Below are 21,500 nucleotides of genomic sequence, written 5' to 3'. Positions count from 1 at the left end.
TTGCAGAAGAGCACCTGGATGTTCCACAGCACTACTGGCAAAATATTCTGTGGACAGATGAAACCAAAACTGAGTTGTTTGGAAAAAAACACACAACACTATGTGTGGAGAAAAAAAGGCACAGCACACCAACATCAAAACCTCAGGGAGGGAGCATCATGGTTTGGGGCTGCTTTGCTGCCTCAGGGCCCGGACGGATTGTTGTCATTGATGGAAAAATGAATTCCAGAGTTTATCAAGGCATTATGCAGGAAAACGTAAGACCACCTGTCCCCAACTGAAGCTCCACAGAGGATGGGTGATGCAACAGGACAATGATCCAAAGCAAGTAATTCAACAAAAGAATAGATTCAACAGAACAAAATGCACCTTCTGGAGTGGCCCAGTCACAGTCCATAGATAGATAGATAGATTCTCAGTGGGGTTAAGGTCTGGACTCTGTGGTTAAGGTCTAGACTCTGAAAATGATGTGTCCTGCTCCCTGAACCACTCTTTTACAATTTGAGCCCAAACCTAATCATTCATCCAGTAATTATCCAACGAGAGGCTCTTACATATTAGCTTAGTTAAACCCAGGTGGTGACTTCTTTTCTTGGCAGTCTATCTAGTCTGTGTCACACTCTAATCCAGCAGGTGGCGGTAGTGCACCGATGAGCCGGAAACAACACAGGCAGAAAAACTACAAGAGAAGAAGAAGGAGGGGGAGGAGCCTATTTCAGACTAAATGCGGAAGTTGGACTCGAAGTGAGGTCAAACTAAGCTAAAGTTGTTTTAACTGCAACTGGAGGAAAAGTAAACGGTGAGTTTATTTCTGAAACATTCTGTAAAATAAGGTCCTTGTAGCAGGGAACATTTATCACATCGTCACCTTTAAAAGTTGGTGTGAAGCCGTTTACACCTACGTGTTATATTAAACCAAAACAGACTCCAGGTAAAATTCGGCGAATTCACGTTTTAATGTAAAACGTCGCTTTATCCAAGAAACATGGGTGAAATGTTTTCATATATAGTAAAAGATAATTAGAAAACGGCTCCACTCTTCAATAGTTAGTTCCCCTTTAACATTTTCCGTCAAAATACACAGCGAGCGACGGCGGTTTAACAGCTTAATAAAAGAAGATGTATCATCCAAATAATCTGCAGCATGGTAAGTAAATTATAAACCGAAACTTCCAGAAGACACCCATGTTTACTCTAAAGTTCAAGGCCTTCCCTACAGTGTCGTTGTATTTATGTTTAGGTAAGATAATTCTAAATTACTTCATTTGTGAATGGAGTTTAGTCGTGGTTTTAGTGTTACATTGCACTAGATGACTAAAGGAGGTTTTATGTTGATGTGGTAAAGTTGATTTACAAGCTGTGAGTTAGTCTTATTAGCAGCATACATGTTTCTTATCTCTGCTGGTGCTGGTACAGGGACGGTGTGTTTAGTTTCACTTTCACTCTGCAAACATTGAAAAGTCACAACTATTGATTAAACTGCTGCACTAATAAAGTAGTTTATTCTTTAAAGCCTGTACGTACAGTAGTATACTCTGGGACTATGATTAACGCAGTAAGATGGCATACAGTTTACTTTCTTTCTACTTCAAGTGACAAATTCAAGTTGCTGCTTGACTGAGCCTCAAGCTCAAAGTCCAGTCTTTCCCCTGACACCGAAAGCAAGTTGAATAAACTGACATTTATCATTTCCATCAGACAGACTGTTGCGGGAAGTCATCACTAGGCTGGTCACGTTTACATGTCATATACATGAAGATAACTTTTGTTAATTAGGTCCATATATAGTTTTTATTATTATTATTTTTTAGTTAAAGCGTCCACAGCTTTAATTTAAGGGTTTGGTCCAAATCATCGGATGAAGTACGTAAGAATTACAACTATTTTACTCAAAGACCTTCAATTTCAAAGGCTCAAAAGTATCATCAGTTTTAATACTTGGTTTCTGTCTGTACTCTGAAACCCATGGACATAGACTCCACATCAGTTTCTTCTCTGATGATGATGATGAGGTCTTTACTGCAGCTGCCTTCACTTCCTGCTTGTATTTTTGGACTTTCTTCCTCCAGCATGTGAAATACATGCTGATTTGGATTCAGGTCAGGTGGCTGACCTGTTTACTGCAGAATCTTTGGTTGTTTTTGAAATATACGTCGAGTCTTTGTCCATCTGCACTATGAAATACTTTACAAGGGGTTCTGAAGCATTTGCCTGAATCGTTTCACCCTAAAAACTTGAACACAGTTGTTTGTTCAGTGCAAAGCTTCACATGAAGAAGTGGGCATGTCACTCACGTGGCCTCAGTGCAGTTGAGCTGCATTTCACTTGCTGAAGGTAGAACTGGGGGAACAAACCCAGTATCTATTTGGTGTATATATGGTGATGTCTGTTCCAAACTTCTGGAAGTCATTGTCTGCACAACTTTACAAACCAGTGCTAAATACTTGAGTTGCTAAATTTGGGAGTTTCTGGATAAACGGTTCATCCAATATTTCACCCTAACCTCTGAATTAAAGCTGACAGTTGACACTTTGCTTTGTTGTATTGTTTCGTTTTAAATCCGTCACTTTGCAAATTACACAGTAAAAAGCAAAATTTCCAAATCGGTCACACATCTCTATTCAACCAGCCACTCTGGTCTCTGAGCTGTAAACCTAGAATCTGTGTTGCTGTTGTTTGTTTAAACGAACTCTGATGAAATTTGTCTCTTTCAGAGCAGAAACCACGTGTTTTGTGTGTGGATGATGTGAAAGAGTCTGATCTCTAATATTGTTTTACCAACGTCTGACGACCTGCTTCCTTCAAAATAAAGACATCAGATCATTTTTACATTATAGGACTGAACTCTCTCTGTGTTTCAGCTCCATCATGGCCACAGAAGTTTACTCTGCAACGACGGTTTCAAATCCTAAAACCTCCTGGTTCTCGATGCCATCAGAGTATCTGGACAAAGATCGCTTTGGGATCAAAATTGCTGAAGTGGTGAGTTCAGTCATACTAAAGTTTTTCTGCTGCAACAACTTATGAAACTAGTTTATTAGCTGCAGTGCGGCACATCTGCTGCTCTGTAAAAGTCTGTCCTGACAGAAATGTGCTATAAATCAATAGTGATAAAGATCTTGATGTGTGATCTCTGCTGTTAAATTCTGGGTGGTGAGCCCCCCCCCCCCAGACCTGCTCTGGAGGCAGCAGGTCTGGGGGGTGTGGTAGTACTAAGTCATGTAAAAGTGACTTTTTAGTGAAATGATGAAACTACATCATTACTGAGTAGAGTTTAATTTGTGCTCCTGCGTACATTTAGTCCCATGGATGACGGTGATCTTACCTCTACACTAACCAGCCCTCACCAGCTGAATCTATGTAGGTGGTCTGTACTGTTGACAGCAGTTCTAGTTGTGTGCTCTGCAGTTAGACCAGGTTTGTGGAGTTTGTGGTGCATTATAACACCAACTGAAACAGGTCAGTCATGTTGAAGTTGGATCTAACACATGTTATACAGCAGTTGTTTTTACGTCAGAGGACGTGGTCTCTACGAACACTGAACAACTGGACCGAAGCCAACAATCACAGTTTGTGAAGTCTGCGTCACTGTGATATGTAGTCTCTTGTCTTGGGACGTGCACATCAGGCTACAGAGCAGAGTACGTAGGTAATCCTTGAGATCTGTACAGTGTGGGATACGTCCACCTCCAGTGTGTTTCTACTCACCTGGTGCAACATGGTCAAAATATGAACAAAGGAAACCATTCAAATCCACCCTGTGTGTTAGGATGAGAACCTCTGAACAGTGACATGTTAATCCAGCTGTTTTGTCCCTGATTCGGTTACTGATATGATACGAATGAAAGAACAACATCAGCCGGAGATAATGAATTAATGAACTAAATGTGTAGTTGTTGAATGAACTGAGCAGTTCTGACTGAAAGACGTCTCCAACTTATCTGATACTAATCTACAGGCAGACGCCGTTTTATCTGCATTAGATGGACATTGGGAGCTCATGTAGACTGAATCAGATGCTCAGGTGAAAAAGTCAGAATGGTTCAGCTGATCAGATCTGAATCCTGAATCCTTGACTGTTAGTGCTGTGATATCTCTGCTCTCTCTTTAATTTCTTCAAACTACTTCCACGGTTTTGAAACTGTGCCCATGTATGTGAGAAAGAGGGTATCAGTGGAGTAACTTTTATTTTTTGAGTTTGTGGTCTGTTAACGGCCTCGTGCAGTGAGTAATCGGAGGGGAAACGGCTTTTTATTACTGCCTCAGTCACCACTGAACGCTCCTGATAAAATGTTGGTGATGGAGCACAGCTCGGCCTCCTCTCAGTCTTCAGTTTCCTCCAAAAACCAACAGAATACAAAGGTTCAGCTGACTCCTGATTGTTGGCTGAACTCTGTTCCAACCTTCTGGTTGTTCTGTATCCTCCGTTCACTGATCACTAACAGTTCAAACACAGCATCTGTTTAATCTAAAGTTGTTGAACCGTGTCGTTGTGAACCTTTCAGGTTGTAGGTGTGTTGTTGGTTCAGGTGTCAGCCCATTTAGAGCTTTTTGACTGCACAGACTTGGTGAACCTTGGTTCTGGTTCTGCTTTTGTTACCACTGCGGCACACCTGCTTTAAAGGCAAGTTCCAGGAGCTAAAATTCAGAACTTCTTAGGAAGTGGTGCTAAATCGGTACCAGGAACCTGTACAGGGACTTAAGGGTAGGAAAGGTAGATGAAAACATACGCATGGCTGCCGAACAAGTATGAAAACACACATGGTTATATATAAACAGCAGCTAAACCAAAGAGAAAAGAAAAAAGTGAATGTAGAACTGATCACACATTCAGGTCGTGGGAAGTTCTGGTTCAGCAAAGTTCCTGCAGGTTAACTGTGAGATACATGGCTCATAAAACATGAGCATATTTGGATTCAACTGGAAACCGCCTCATGTTCTTTATTAATAAAATAACTACATGAATATTAAAGTTGGTCATTGTAACGTCCCCTGAAGTGAAACTGACTTGACGCTGACTGTGAGAAGCACCAGCAGCAGTCTGACCCCTGTGTGACTGGACCTTCCTCCTGAAGCAGCTCTGCAGGAACTGTCGACAGGGAAGTGAAAGTGTTGTGAATGTGACAGTTTGGGAGCAGAGAGCTGTCGTTAGCAGATGTCAGAGCTGCTGACCCTCTGCTGTCGCAACTATTAACTGAGGGCTGCATCCGGCCCTGCCCTCTGCATGCTGCAAGCTGTAGTGAGTGCTGGACAAAACACTGCTATGTGTCCTGAGCATGCAACTCAGACGGCCTGCTGCCATTCAGATGTTGGAGTTTCCAGGTGTAGAAATACCTGAGGTCGATCATGAGTTCACGCTGAAACATTTACCTCGTCAATAAAGTTAGAATGAGCTCAAACTCAAAGATTAGCTTTAGAGCATAGAAGGCAGAAATGGTTTGAAATGTGATCCATGTTGTCCAGCCAGATGTTTAAATGCATCCGACTCCCAGAGCCACAGGAAGATAATCAAAGGAGAGGTTCCTTCTGTTCCTACTAGACATGAAGCTCCATCTCCAACATGCTTCTGATTCCACGATCTTCATCATGTTCAGCAGTTTATCTGACAAATCCAGTGTTACAGGATGCGTAGAACTAAATTCCCTTTTTGTTTCTGTGTCAAGCTGCAGCAGTGAAACACTAAAAAGGAATTTTGTGCTAAACAGTAACTTTTGAAAAATCTCCATTTCATTTGTGTACATTTAGCACATGAAGCTTCAAATTCCTCAGGACAGAGCAAAGTTTTCACTTCACCTTCAGCGGATTTCCTGCTTTTAGATTAGTGGTGTCAGCTGCCGGTCAAATTAGTCTGTGGCTGTGTCTGCATATATGTTGAAGGAAGTAGGTAATCATCACTTATTATGTTGTTGTTAATAAATACTACTCTCCAGTTCCATTTTGGGAACTGTAGGATCTGGTGTTTATTGGACCAATGGTCAGAACTGTTCTCTCTTTACCTGCTTAGCAATCGGGTCAAAATAACTTGGATCTGTCTGCAGAGCTGCTGTTTGATGTGTTAAACACGGAGTCACTACAACAAGAACGACGACTTCAGCATCGCTCTAAAATCAATGTAGAAATCCGAAATTTATTTAAGAAGGAAAAACATCATTTGCTGCAGCCCTCAGCCGCCGTCCTCTGCCCTCACAGCCGGCAGTAACTGTTCACTAAGGCTGTTGGTCAAATCAGTCTGTGACTTTGTCTGCACTTCCTGAAGGTTTTCACTATAAAAGCCTTTCACTGTCTTTATGTTAAAATGCATTTATTGTGAAGTGCACACACAGGAAGTTTGGAGCTCAGTGCAGCAAACAAACGGGGGATTCCCAGAGTGAGGCCATGTCCTACGCAGGTGGTGGATTTTCAGGTGAATGCTGTGAAACTGCACCTGCAGCTGTGAAGGTGTAAAGTTCACTGTGGATCACGTTGTAGTTTCAGGTGACAGGTGATTTTAAATGTGATTCAACACTTTTGGTTTTTCGGAAAATATCTGATCTGGGCCTGTATTCACACATCATCGTCGCCATCTGGCTAATGTAGCTCCAAACTTTAGGTCTGTAAATAAGTTATTATTCATGACAGAACATAGGCGTCCTGAGTCACTGGCTGTAGCAGACCAGTCAAAGGTCACTGTGGATGTGAATCATAAGATCAAGAGATCAACATTTCCTCTTGGGCTAGTTTCTCAGTTCAAAGCTGAGTTTGTCCTGTGAAAGTCGGTTTAAGAAAAATCAGGTGAAATATGAAAACCAAACTATACTGTGGGTTTCTCAGCACTTCTAGTCTGAGAGCTGGTGGAAACATGAAAAGAGTTCCTGAGAAGAGTTCCTGTGAGTGTTTTTGGTTCCTCCGTGATGAAACTCGTGGAACTGTGTGGTTGGACTTCTGCTTTACTAAAAGAAAACAGTAGAAAACGACTGACGGTGGTTAACCGAACTCTGTGATGGAGTTTCCTGTTCTGGTGGAGGAGTTTGGAGCATACATCTTTTATGAAGGAGGAAAATAAGACAAGAAATGTGTGATATGGACAAAAGTCTCATCGTCGTATATGAAAGTTTACTGTGTGATTAAATCAACTGGCTTCTTGTGTTTTGTTTGTCTGTGTTAGTTTTCCATTATAAGACCAATGCAGAGGTTTAGCTGCTGGATCAACATGTGGAGGCGAGCGAAGGTAGTAAACTTCCAGAACAACACATATGGACTTCACCTGCTTAACAATCGGGTCAAAATAACTTCTGTTCTGCTGAGCTGCTGTTTGATGTGTTAAACACGGAGTCACTACAACAAGAACAATGACAAATCTATCAAATTTATTTTAGAAGGAAAAACATCATTAGCTGCAGCCCACAGCCTCCGTCCTCTGCCCCCACAGCCTGCAGTAACAGTTCACTAAAGGTGGTCTGTAAAGTCCACAAAGGCTCAGAACCTGTCTGGGGTCTGGAGAGACTGTTTGAGTTTAGTCTGGGCTTCAGGGTTTGAAGACGAAACAGTTACAGCTACGTCAGACTGGAGTGTGGTTCGCCACACGACCAGAGCCTGCAGCACAAATAGAAAATGACACCTACTGTACATTTCCTGTCCTGCACGTCTCTGTTTAAAAGCTCCAAAGAACGACTGGACTCGAAACTGTTCAAAAACCTCAGCCGAGCTTCTGAAGCTGTGGATCAAACCTGCACCGCGTTCCGGTTTTAACCTCTTTTCTTTCCTATTGACACAGTTTCAACGTGAACATCAGTGATTAATTTATTAGTTCAAGTAGACGGAGTGTGTGTTATTAATGTAACTGACTGTACATACACACAAACAAGGGTTCGCTGTTAACATCTGAAGATGAACCTTTATTATGAAAGTTTTATTTATTTGTTTATTAATTTTATTAAGTTGAGTCAACTAAAACATCTCAGTACTTCTTCCACTGCTGAGTACAAGTACCTCAAGTGCTGCAGTCTCTGTACAGCAGGGCGGGGCTCTTCCTCCTGACTCAGCCCAGCGTGGTTCAGACCTGCACGGCGTGTCGGGAGTTTTGGAAAATCAGCAGCAGCCGCCGCCCACACAAACACACACTAAACACACACACACAAACACACGATCAGTACAGTAACACAATCACAACACACAGAGCTGAGTTGTTGAACCAGTTCTTCACCCACCGTCGCTTTTCTTTGAATTCCATTCAGTTTTATTTGTAAAGCACCAAATCACAACAGACGTCATCTGAAGGACTTTATTAGAACATTATTTGAATTATGAGTAAATCTCAGTGACGATATTAAGAATATTTCAATTAGTCGAGTTTTATTTGTTCAGCGTCGTCTACAGGTTCTACAGGTGACTGACAAGCTGATGATGATGATGATGATGATAATTTGACCATTTGAGACAAATCTACAGACAGAAAAAGTAACAGTAAGACAATCTAAATAAAATAGGAAAGTAACTTGAAGACAAATGTCAGTGGCATCAAACACTTTAAAGCACATATCCAATAAAATAATAATTGCTATGAAATATTGTGAATAAAGCCACAAATCACAGAGCGCTTCATTCCACCACAGTGGGTCCAGCTCTGTCTTATCGGTCTCAACCTTTCATCACTGGAGAATTTAAAACATGATGCTGTTCAACATCTCTCACAGTTTGATCGTTTCACCTGTGAGATGCCTGTAAATCTGTTTTACTGCACTGCTGCATGTAATTAACTCAAAACTGCTGTTTTTTTTTTTTTCTGACACTAAATTTTGAACAGTGTGGAGACACATTGGATCTGCAGTTCTAATCTTTTCTCACTTAACTCAGTTTAAAGTACCACTGTGTAAAAGCTGAAATCAACCTTTTTCATAATCGGTTATTTGAATAAAATTAAGAATAGGACCTGGTTCTATTCATTGTGTAGGACTGTTGTAGCTCAGACACTTTGAGATGCCTTCCTCTGCTTTCCTTTACCTGTGACTATAATGAGCAGGTGTGATAAACCCTATGGACTCATTAGTCTGGATTCAGTCAATTAGAATGACGCTGTTTGTTTGTATTGACCGATCTGTAACAGCTTCTCCCTCCTGGAGCACACAAAGCATCATGGGGGTTTAAACTGTGCACTTGTCCCACATTCCTGACGTCTCTCTCCGTCTCCCTGTCAGCTTCTGTCTTTCGTGGCCTTCGTCCTGGAGGAGGTCGTCAACAGCTGCGTCAGCTGCGGAGCTCTCTACTTCTTCGAGTTTATGAGCTGTACGGCCTTCCTCTTCACCCTGCTGCTCCTCATCCTCCTCTCCACAGTACTGCACACCAAAGTCGGCATCAACTGCTGGTCCAGTCTGGTAAGAACAGATCCCGTTGTGTTGGTTCCTCATTTCTAAACTGAACACCGTCTCTGGGTGATACAGCAATCACCTTAATTACTGAAAAATCCACTGTGGAAATGAGAAACTGAGGTACTGCAGTATGCACAAAGACACGAGGTAAAGATGAGTCGAGTCAGACATTGCACAAGATGAGGAAGTTGTGGCAGCTGCTCCCCTTCACAGTCGGGCTCTACCGGTTCTGGTTTCAGCTTCACCAAACAAGATTAATGCTATGAGGAACCTGCTGGTTAAAGTGTCTCTGTGCGCAGACAAAAATTATTTGTGCCGGAAGATGCCCCACTGTGTAACACTGACTGTTTGTATAGTTCCAGAAAACATTCGTAGTCATATTGAGTCAGGACACAGAACCAGACATTTACATTCAGTCTTGATGTGCTGACGGTACTGGTCTCACTGCAGTCTGTTGGCACGTTGTATTTCATGTTCGGGTCTTTGTGCAAACACCAAACACACCCGTTCCTGTTTAAACACTGTGGTGTGATCCTCACTGTCACGTTTATTCACACACGTCTTGGATCTTTTGCCCAAGTTCACCTTTAACTTTAAACCTTTAAAAAATCCAACAAACATAATAATAATAATAATAATAATAATAATAATAATAAATTTATTTATAGAGCACTTTTCTAAACATATGTTACAAAGTGCTTCACAAGACAGACAAGAAACACATGTAGCCCAACAAGATCAACTTGAGCAAGCACTAGGCAAACAGTGGAGAGGAAAAACTCCCCCTAGGGGAAGAAACCTCCAGCAGAACCAGGCTCAAGTTAAACGGCCATCTGCCTCGACCGGTTGGGGAGCAGGAAACAGCTATACAAACAAAACAATAATACAAACAACTACCACATCGGTCCTTGGGGAGACCAGTTCCAACGTAAAGACATTGTAATCTAATGGAGAGTCTTCCCAAGGACAGATTTGTTTTAGCTTACAGAAGATCGCAAAAGGCTCGCCGGTAGAGGTATGTTTTAAGGAGAGTTTTAAAAGATGTTACTGAGTCAGCTGATCTTATATGCTCGGGTAAGCTGTTCCAGAGTTTAGGGGCTCTAACTGAAAAGGCTCTGTCACCTCTAGTAGTCATTCTGACATCGGGGACATACAGAAGATTTCTACCAGAGGATCTCAGGCTACGTGCAGGCTCATAAGGCTTTAAAAGCTGGGATAAATAGCTGGGGGAAAGGCCATGCAGAGCTTTAAAAGTTATTAATAAAATCTTAAAATCAATCCTAAAACATACTGGCAGCCAGTGTAAGGAAGCTAATACAGGAGTGATGTGATCGTATTTTCTTTTTCTAGTTAAGAGTCTTGCAGCTGAATTCTGAACAATCTGGAGCCGATAAATAGATTTCTGGCTGAGACAGGTGAACAGACTGTTGCAATAGTCAAGGCGTGAGGAAATAAATGCGTGTAAGATTACTTCAGTGTCATGAAAAGAAAGAATTGAACGTATTTTGGAGATATTTCTAAGATGATAAAAACATGCCTGGACAAGCTTTGTGACATGATGCTCGAAGTTAAGTTTACTATCAAACCAAACACCAAGACTTTTTGCAGTGGGCTTAGAATTAGCTAAGAGAGAATCTGTGCAGGGCAGAATGTGTTTGGCTACACGTTGTGGACTGATGACAACTATTTCTGTTTTGTCAGAATTCAGCTGCAGGAAATTTTGAGCCATCCAGTTTTTTATCTCATTTATACACTCATGTAAGGAACTCAGTCCCCCGTGGTCTGATATCTTAAAGGGACAGTACAGCTGAGTGTCATCAGCATAGCAATGAAAAGAAACACCATGTTTGCGAATAATATGTCCCAAAGGGAGCATATACAAAGAGAACAAGATTGGCCCCAGCACTGAACCTTGTGGGACTCCGTACTTTACAGGAGAAAAAGACGACTTGTAGTTATTAACTGTAACACAAAACGATCTGTTGGACAGGTATGAGGAGAACCAGTCCAGTGCAGTGCCTTCTATTCCAGCCCAGTGCTTTAGCCGGTCTAACAAAATTTGGTGGTCTACTGTATCAAAAGCAGCACTAAGATCAAGGAGGACAAGAATAGAGCACAAACCAGCATCAGAAGCCAACAGAGTGTCATTAGTTACCTTCAGTAGGGCGGTCTCTGTGCAGTGGTGTTTGCAAAAACCAGATTGTAATTCGTCAAAGATGTTATAGTTGTCTACGGCTAGAAATAAGTGTTTAGACACGTACTTTTCTAAAATCTTTGATATGAAGGGTAGTTTGGAGATTGGTCTGTAGTTTTCGGGGGATGAGGGATCTAGACCAGGTTTTTTCAAAAGAGGTTGCACAGATGCAATTTTAAAATAATCTGGCACAATCCCAGTGGACAGAGAAGTATTGAAAATATTCAGGAGAGAGGGAGCAAGCGAATCAATGATCGAGATTAAGAACTTAGTTGGGATGACATCAACTGGGCTGGAAGATGGTTTCATTTTAGAGACAGTTTGTAGTAGCTCAAATAAGGTCATGGGAGGAAACTGGCTTAAAGTGCATTCTCTAAAAGGGTGTGAAACTATGACTGGTGAGGAGTTGGGGATGACAGAAGCTCTGATTGATTCTATTTTATCATTAAAATAGCTTAAGAACTTCTCACAATCTGCATCACTTTCAGCTGGGATGCTAGGAGGGGTTGGGTTTACTAACTTGTCAACAGTCTGAAATAAAAATTTAGGATTATGGCAGTGAGCAGTGATCAGGTCTGAGAAGTATTTAGATCTGGCGTTCTTTACCATCGTATTGTAGTGGAGTAATGCTTCTTTCATAGCTTCATAATGCACTTGAAGTCCGGTTTTCTTCCATCTCCGCTCAGCTTTCCTACACTCAGCTTTACAACTACGAATGCTGACATCTATCCAAGGCTGTTTGTTGGTGTCTTTACGAGACACATTTGCAGTTTTTAAGGGAGCAGCAGCCTCTAGCGCAGAGGCACAATTATTGTTGAAAAGGCGGACGACATCATCAACATGTGATGTGCATGAAATACCCTGCTTCAACACAGAGAAGGTGCTAGTGAATTTAGCTGCTGACTGGCTGTTAAATAGATGGCGTTTAACTGTGGATTTCTGAGGTACAGTGATTGGATGAAGACAAGTATCAAATAGGACACATTTATGATCAGAGATGGAGTCCTTTAACTCAATAGAATTTAGAGTCAAACCTAAAGTGAATATCAAGTCAAGGGTGTGGCCCTGATTATGGGTCGGACCTTTGACATGTTGAACCAGGTTGAAAGATTCAGTAAGACTGATAAAATAATTTGCTAGAGTATTAGTATTATTGTCAATATGAAGGTTAAAGTCTCCAGCGATAATGACCTTATCATACCTCACAACAATGTCAGCAACATACTGGGAAAATTCTGACAAAAAGTTACCATTAGCTTTTGGTGGGCGGTAGATGACAGTACAACATACAGGAACAGAGCAGTGGATAAGAAATGACAGAGCTTCAAAGCAGTGAACCTGTTTAAGTGATAGCATTGAGCATTTGAATTGATTTTTAAAGACCACAGCAACACCACCACCCCGACCACTTAATCTAGGGGAGGTGAAATAAATGAAATTAGGGGGACAGAGCTCCTGCAACTGGATAGATTCACCTATCCTCAGCCAGGTTTCATTTAAGAAAAAGAAGTCTAAATTCTGAGAGAGGATAAAGTCGTTTAAGAGAGAGGGATCTAACATTTAGAAGACCAAGTCTTGTAGTAGGAGAACTAATATTAGTGCTGGGGTTGGTCAGAGGCCTAACAAGATTAGAATAGTTTCTTTGTGCTGCTCTGTGACCTGTTTGCTGTCTGCCATTGATGATAACTGGAATAATATTGACACTGATTGAACCTTTGAGGGAGCTGGTGAAATGCCTCACTGATGAGGAGTAACACCTGCTCCCCCCTTGATGATAACCTGTGACAGGTGTGTTGTCCTGAGGTGGTACAGAGTGGACAATACAGCTAGAGGAGAGAGAACTTAGGTTAGTGGGGATCACAGAACAGAGAGGGGAAGTGAGGGGAGCAGATCCCTGAGGTGAAGGTAGGAGATGAGGATCTCCAGGTGGTAAAAGGAGGGACCAACATAATCAAAGACGTTTTCAGTTCAGCACCTAAATCTGGTAATTTGATGCAACATGAAAACTGATGAGTATTTGCAGACTGTCTCATTTACATGTCGCCCAGTGAGAATATTAAATCAGTCCTTAGTGAGAGAGTTGATGTATTTATAGACAGAAGCACCACATGTGACAGTTTAACCACATCATCAACTCACAGAAACAAACCACTGACCTGCAGCAGGTTGGACACTTTTCTTTTCTCCAGTCTGACAGGAAAGTGTCATAGCATCTGCTCCAACTGCTGACATGTGGTTCGAAGTGTCCTCCGGTTTCTGTAGAGGCTCGTCCCTCACCAGCTGTAAAGATTTGTCCAGTGAGCAGGTGGATTTTATGGAGGCACGTCTCTTAGGTGAGGGGACGACTTCCACGTACCAGAATGGCTGCCGCGACTGCTCCACTTCACCCTCATCTGTGCTCCTGGCTGGGAAACCTCCCTCTCCTCTATGGGCTGCCCACACGTCTGACACATCTGGAATAACTCCATCAGGCTGCTGTTGTGAACGATCGTGCAGTCGTTGTCCGTGTCTTCATCAGACTCGACAGATGTTGTTATGGAGCTGAACACCGGCTCTGAGTGGAAGCTGCTGTCATCCAGAGGGTCGACTGACACCACGATGCAGAAGCTTTCGTCTGATCCGGCTGCTGGAAGTGACTGTGAGGAGCGGCCTTCAGCTCCACGGGTCGCCTGAAAACAAAATGAGAGACAGATGACCACAGGGCAAGACTTCAGTTAGTAGTGAAAAGGGGATCGTATGGACAAAGCATCCGTGGCTGAAACCCTGAGGGTCGCAGGCAGTCTGTAACCACAGGTTTATATTGACTCTTACTTCAGTGTAGAAGGTTTGTCATTATTATTAATATTAGATGTTTCTGTCCGTAGTCAGCGTCGTGTTTTGTGCGTTTCCCCAAATGTAGTAGACAGGTGTACAAAGGTGTACAAAGGTGTACAAAGGTGTACAAAGGTGTAGACAGGTGTAGACAGGTGTACAAAGGTGTAGACAGGTGTACAAAGGTGTAGACAGGTGTACAAAGGTGTAGACAGGTGTACAAAGGTGTGCACACCTGTGGTGCAGGTGAGATCCGTCAGCCCCAGTGAGTGTAAAATGTTTAAGTGTGTTGTTTGTGGTAGTACCGTAAAACAAAACTGTCTAAAACTGTGAGAAGCACCTGCTTAAACGAACATTTACCTGAGTTCTGGTTCTTTTGGGAGCGGGGGGAGAAGCCTCCGCTCCGCCGGGGTCACCGTGCTTTCTCCCAGGGAACACTGACGGCACCGCGCCGCTCTTTAGCGTCGGCTTGGGCGTAATGTTCAGTATTTTGGCTCGAAAATCCTCTTCGTAGTCCTCGGGTTTGAAGTGTAGACTGCACACCCTGACACCGCTGTATTTAGAACCGGGAGTGTTTTCGTCCAACCTGGGTTTTTAATAGCTTTCAGCCATGTTCTGCAGCGCTGCAGGTCCCTGGTTGGTAATCCATGAAAAATAACTCCCATCGATTTGGCCTCATCGTAGCCTTTACATCCAGGAACACATGTTTACACTGCCGAATTCAGTAAGATGACATTAACAACATATCAGCTGCAAAATGTAGGAGTAGTAACAGCAGGTTTACGGCTACGACCGTGAAATAATCAGATGTTTTACATGTGTGCACAGTGAAAGCGGTACGTTAGCAAAGCAACAGCTTCTTCATCGTTAGCGTTAATCGTCGTAACGACGCGTTGCTGCCACCTGCTGGACAAGAGCAACACCACGAAAACAAAACCTGCGTCAGTTTCCTGTTGATCTAATGAATCAGTTGATCTAATTCATCTGTTGATCTAATTAATCTGTTGATCTAATTAATGTGTTGATCTAATTAATGTGTTGATCTAATTAATGTGTTGATCTAATTAATGTGTTGATCTAATTAATCAGCTGAACTTCTACTATTGGGTCAACTTAACACTCATTTTGGAGGCTATAACTTTAGAACCTTCATGAAGGAGGCTTTATTATAGTCCTTATACTTTCTTTAGATTGATGTACAGTACAGACCAAAAGTTTGGACACACCTTCTCATTCAAAGAGATTTCTTTATTTTCATGACTATGAAAATTGTAGATTCACAGTGAAGGCATCAAAACTATGAATTAACACATGTGGAATTGTATCAAGAGGTAGTCACCTGAAATGGTTTTCACTTCACAGGTGTGCCCTGTAAGGTTTAATAAGTGGGATTTCTTGCCTTATAAATGGGGTTGGGACCATCAGTTGTGTTGTGCAGAAGTCAGGTGGATACACAGCTGATAGTCCTACTGAATAGACTGTTAGAATTTGTACTATGACAGGAAAAAAGCAGCTAAGTAAAGAAAAACGAGTGGCCATCATTACTTTAAGAAATGAAGGTCAGTCAGTCCGAAAAATTGGGAAAACTTTTAAAGTGTCCCCAAGTGCAGTCAAAAAACCATCAAGCACTACAAAGAAACTGGCTCACATGCGGACCGCCCCAGGAAAGGAAGACCAAGAGTCACCTCTGCTGCGGAGGATAAGTTCATCCGAGTCACCAGCCTCAGAAATCGCAGGTTAACAGCAGCTCAGATTAGAGACCAGGTCAGTGCCACACAGAGTTCTAGCAGCAGACACATCTCTAGAACAACTGTTAAGAGGAGACTTTGTGAATCGGGCCTTCACGGTAGAATATCTGCTAGGAAACCACTGCTAAGGACAGGCAACAAGCAGAAGAGACTTGTTTGGGCTAAAGAACACAAGGAATGGACATTAGACCAGTGGAAATTTGTGCTTTGGTCTGATAAGTCCAAATTTGAGATCTTTGGTTCCAACCACCGTGTCTTTGTGCGACGCAGAAAAGGTGAACGGATGGACTCTGCCTGGTTCCCACCGTGAAGCATGGAGGAGGAGGTGTGATGGTGTGGGGGTGCTTTGCTGGTGACACTGTTGGGGATTTATTCAAAGTTGAAGGCATACTGAACCAGCATGGCTACCACAGCATCTTGCAGCGGCATGCTATTCCATCCGGTTTGCGTTGGACCATCATTTAATTTTCAACAGGACAATGACCCCAAACACACCTCCAGGCTGTGTAAGGGCTATTTGACCAAGAAGGAGAGTGATGGGGTGCTGCGCCAGATGACCTGGCCTCCACAGTCACCGGACCTGAACCCAATCGAGATGGTTTGGGATGAGCTGGACCGCAGAGTGAAGGCAAAAGGGCCAACAAGTGCTAAGCATCTCTGGGAACTCCTTCAAGAATGTTGGAAGACCATTTCAGGTGACTACCTCTTGAAGCTGATCAAGAGAATGCCAAGAGTGTGCAAAGCAGTAATCAGAGCAAAAGGTGGCTACTTTGAAGAACCTAGAATATGACATATTTTCAGTTGTTTCACACTTTTTTGTTATGTATACAATTCCACATGTGTTAATTCATAGTTTTGATGCCTTCAGTGTGAATCTACAATTTTCATAGTCATGAAAATAAAGGAAACTCTTTGAATGAGAAGGTGTGTCCAAACTTTTGGTCTGTACTGTACATAACAAACTGACAGCTGGATGCATATTTCCCAGGATGTTTCTGCTAATGTGACGTTATGCTTTGATTAGACACATTATATTGTGTTTAAATCATTAATCCACTGATGACTGTGTCTTCTCCTGCAGCTTCTTTCCACCACCAACATGTTTTTATATTTATTTAATTTGGAAACTCTAATTCTGTGGCTGTGGTGTGAGTGAGTGCTGACAAACTACGACAGGCACAAGCTTAGTTTTTCTGTTGAGAAGCTGCACAGCTGAACTGCAGAGCCCGTCCAGGAAGTAAAATCTACTGCTGGACTTGCTACTCAGAGACTTCGTAACGAGTTTCTAATTTGTGTTGTTGCTGTGACTGAACAAACTCTCAGGTCATCGACAAATTAGTTTCCCACAATACATAATTTAAACTAACTAAACCAACCGGCTCCAGCTGTGCTGCCATCATTAGAAACTGAAATCAGCTTTCTTCTTCTTCTGTTCCACAGGACTTTGTTTACACTGCTGGGATCTTCATCCTGTTCCTCATTGCCTCCATCACTTTTTCTTCAAGCAACAGCGACTCAACTGTGGAGAGAGCAGCTGTGGTACAAAAACCTTAACACATACAATCTGATGTCCTGTTCTGCCTCCTCCCTCACTTCCTTCCCATTCTCGCCCTATTTCCTTCCTTCTTCTTAGCTGCTTTTTGGTCTTTTAGCCTCTCCTCACCTACCTCCTTTCCTTCATTACCTTCTCCTTTTCTTGTTTATGGCTTCATTTCCCTTTCCTACCTCCTCCTTTTTCTTGCCTTCATATTTTTCCTTACCCATCTCCTTTGTTCATTATCTTAACTTCTTCCTTACTTCCTCCTTCTTGTATTTTCTTTCTTTTCTACTGGTTTCCTTGTTTCGATTGATTAAAATAAAATGTTTTCTCAGATCTGTTCTTTCTCTCCTCTTCCAGGCATTCGGTTTCCTGGCATCACTACTGTTTCTCGTTGACATTGTCTTATTTATTAAGGCCTACGGGTTTCCTTGGAAGAAAGACGGGAAACCGGGGACCAGTAATGGCAGCCCGGCTTCTTCCCCAGCTGAGGCAGAGAAACTCAACAAAGAGACAAACCCACCAGAATAAGTTTCTGCGTTCATACATGTGCACATGTTGACTCCACTTAGAGGTCAGAGATTTTTTAATGCACTATTCCTTTAACCTGACTGACCTGACGCCAGTTTTTTAAAAAAAATTTTAAACCCGTTTTTACTCTCTGTTGGTCACAGCTGAGTGCAGTCTGAGCTCTGTCAGTGTGTGACGTTTAAAACCAGCAGGAGTTTTAAGTTTCTCCTGTTTTTAAAGCCTTAAATTTATATTTTTTTAAGGAAGAACAGAGACACTAACACATCAAACCACTAAATAATCTGCTGTAAAGTTTCTTTTTAAACATTCCAAACATGGATTTGTTTTTATTCCCTTTTTATTTTATTTTTTGTCATCATGAACTTGTTTTACTGATGATCAAGTTCTGTTTATTAATTAAATTCCCAAAATGACAGAAAATTTGAACGACCAACTCTCCACGACAAAATAATTTCCTTTAATTATTATGAAATCAGGGGAACTGGTGATTTAAGCAGTAATTATGAAGAACTTACTGTGCAAATTTAACACTTTCCCCTCCTCAGACCCCAAAACATGTTTTAAATAGAAAGGAAATCACCTTTAATACTGATAATACTGATCTGGGTCCCAGAAGATTTGAGTTCTAAAAATCGGAATAATTAATGTAAACAGGAGCAACAACAAATGATTTGAATAATAGTGAAGTTTGGTCAGTTTGTTGTCAGCGCAGTGTAAAATAAGGAGTGTTATATCCCACATAATGTCTTTAATTGAAGGTGTGGACTGATGGTTTCCAGCAGATGGAGCCTTCAGGCTGCTGCTCAGTAGAATTCTCATAGATAATGATGTGATTTATTAATAATAATAATTGACTGTAACAATAATTCAAGTGTTGGTGTCTATTTTCAAATATCCATGCACCCATAGCTCCCCCATAGGGGACCCATAGGATGATTTAGACTGTTAAAGCAGGTTATGGTGAAGCAGAGCAGCTTTTTTGCTGAGTGGGATTTAACTTGTAAGAACTTACTGAGTTCTGCTCGGTGAAACCTGGACCTGATGGACCTGATGGACATGAGGACATCTCGTCTGAAAATCGTTGTCTGGGCCACACGACCACCAGGACTGGATGAGGCTGCAAGGTCTTCATCAGTTCGCTCCGCCTCCAGTTCCCTCTGCTGCTCTACAGTCACGGTCGATTATCCGCGTTTGTTATGGTTCTTGTTACTGACCAGATGTTTAACGTGTTGCTGAGTCGTCCTCAGTCGTCGGGTGTTTGCTCCTTCCAGACCGTCGAAGACGGATCTGTTGGTGGAAACGGTCCCGTCTTTGTAGGTTTGAGTCTGTAGGAGTGTCCCTGCCTTAAGGAGAGTGTCTCTAGTCCTTCAGATGCAGATCCACTGCTGAGGACTTGATATGTGGCACTAGAACTGATGAAGACTTTTCAACCCATGTCTAGTTGCCACCAGATGCCACCTTTTGGAAAGTTGCTGATCCCTGTCGTACTAATCTGTGCCAACAGTTCGGCTGTAAGCCTTCACCAAAACCACCATGTCCTGTCACAGATGCCCTGTAGCTGTGGCGTCTCAATCTGTCGCTCTGATCTCTGACCTCTGACCTCTCTGTGGACCAATCACTTCATAATGCTTCACTTTAAAGGAAAAATCCACTTAAAACACACAAGTCTTCCTGTGGGTAACGGGCTGTGCTGCGGCGTCTTGTCATGTTCTTTTCTAGGTTTAAACTTTTATATTTGTTAGGAGACAGAATTGAAGCTGTTTTTTTTTTTTTTAATAATTAAAAAACACCAAAGTCTGTTCCAGTGATTTGAACACTGGTCTGAATCAATCTGTAGTTTATAAATTTCATGATTTCTAAATAAATATTGTTGTGTCAAATAATCTGACAGTGAATTATCATGTGAGGGAAAGCTGTTTGCTATCTTGTCCTGATTTTAGTGATCTGTGTATTATGTTGATTATATTTTTTCCCCTCATATTACTCGGCCATTAATAAGATCAAGTGATTACTATTTACTTCATTAATAAGATCAAGTGATTACTTCTGAATCAGATCAAGCATCAAAGCTGATTTACTTTCTGCTGCTGAGTAACAGGACGTTATAATGAACACAAAACCACATTTGGGAGAAATATTCCTTTAATATTTGGGTAACTACTAGCCACCTATGCAAGTTAATCCTTCGTGTGAAAATAGTTAGAGCTGGTATTATGGCCCATCTCACTTGTTTTTATTAGTATCCAATGTATTTTAAAGATGTCTCTGTCATTATACTTTGTCATCACCTTAATCCACTCTAAAGGCCATTTTGATCTTTTGCATCCTACCAGCTCTGGAGATGACTTTTGTTCTTCTTTCATCTTTAATGCCCAGAAAATAAAGTGGACTGCAAGTAAAAAAACAAAAAAACAAAATGAAAGAAAAATCCATTAGTTCGTCATTTCTCCAAATGTTTCACATATTTTAATCCCTGTATTTACTCCTTTGTGTGTGTCCTCACATATTTTCCTCTTTTTCTTCAGTTTTTCCAGATTCTCGCAGATTCAGGTGAAAAAAATCCAAATTTTCAAAGTAAAAACTAAACTAACAATTTTTTGTATTTTTGTAGGAATCATGAAATGACTGGGGAAAAAAATCTAAATGTCATCCAGTTTTTTTTATATCAACATTGATTCATGTTCTTATTCTTAAGGTAAAAAACCTTTTTACTGTGTAATTCATGATACTGTTCTGTGTCTGAACTAAAATAAGATTTCATATCTATACAATCTTCTGTTGTATAATAAACACATTTTCAAGAAAACTTTCTTCTGTTCTTACTAATGACACATTTAATGATTATGTTGTAGTTCCAGACAGAAAAGTCATTTTAATCATGAAGTTCAGCAGGTTTTTTTCCACTGACGCTGAGATTTAGTTGGATATTTCAGCTTGTAATTGACGTTTGTTTGTTTCATAAATCTTTGATTTCATTTACTCTAAAAACTGCAGCAGATTCGAGCTCTTTATGTTTCGACAGCTGCTCCATGAAACATCAGCCTGTTACAGTTCGCTCCATTCAGTTAAACTACAACTAGTACTAGTACTACTAGTACTGTCCAGTACTGCAGTAGTAGGAAGTAGTACTAGAGGACTGTCCAGTACTGTAGTAGTAGGAAGTAGTACTAGAGGACTGTCCAGTACTGCAGTAGTAGGAAGTAATACTAGAGGACTGTCCAGTACTGCAGTAGTAGGAAGTAGTACTAGAGGACTGTCCAGTACTGCTGTAGTAGGAAGTAATACTAGAGGACTGTCCAGTACTGCAGTAGTAGGAAGTAGTACTAGAGGACTGT

The 21,500-nt window shown here is 41.5% G+C and overlaps 1 protein-coding gene across 1 annotated transcript; it reads left to right on the top strand.

Moving 5' to 3' along the window:
• Positions 1–705: 705 nt before the first annotated feature.
• On the top strand, positions 706–20,971 carry cmtm6 (CKLF-like MARVEL transmembrane domain containing 6). Its single transcript, XM_026371585.1, has 5 exons — positions 706–799; positions 2,862–2,982; positions 9,174–9,350; positions 17,538–17,636; positions 17,995–20,971. Exons 2-5 carry the CDS (start codon positions 2,869–2,871, stop codon positions 18,163–18,165), a joined length of 561 nt encoding a protein of 186 aa, XP_026227370.1. The 5' UTR covers positions 706–799; positions 2,862–2,868; the 3' UTR covers positions 18,166–20,971.
• Positions 20,972–21,500: the final 529 nt, after the last annotated feature.

The sequence above is a fragment of the Anabas testudineus genome, chromosome 16, assembly GCF_900324465.2.
Source record: "Anabas testudineus chromosome 16, fAnaTes1.2, whole genome shotgun sequence".
NCBI lineage: Eukaryota > Metazoa > Chordata > Actinopteri > Anabantiformes > Anabantidae > Anabas > Anabas testudineus.
This window is presented reverse-complemented; position numbering and strand designations above follow the sequence as displayed.

Coding starts and splice junctions, on each gene's coding strand:
- cmtm6 (XM_026371585.1), top strand. CDS start 2,869: ATGGCCACAGAAGTTTACTCTGCAACGACGGTTTCAAATCCTAAAACC. Junction 9,351..17,537: donor TCAACTGCTGGTCCAGTCTG/GTAAGAACAGAT, acceptor TCTGTTCCACAG/GACTTTGTTTACACTGCTGG. Junction 17,637..17,994: donor CTGTGGAGAGAGCAGCTGTG/GTACAAAAACCT, acceptor CTCCTCTTCCAG/GCATTCGGTTTCCTGGCATC.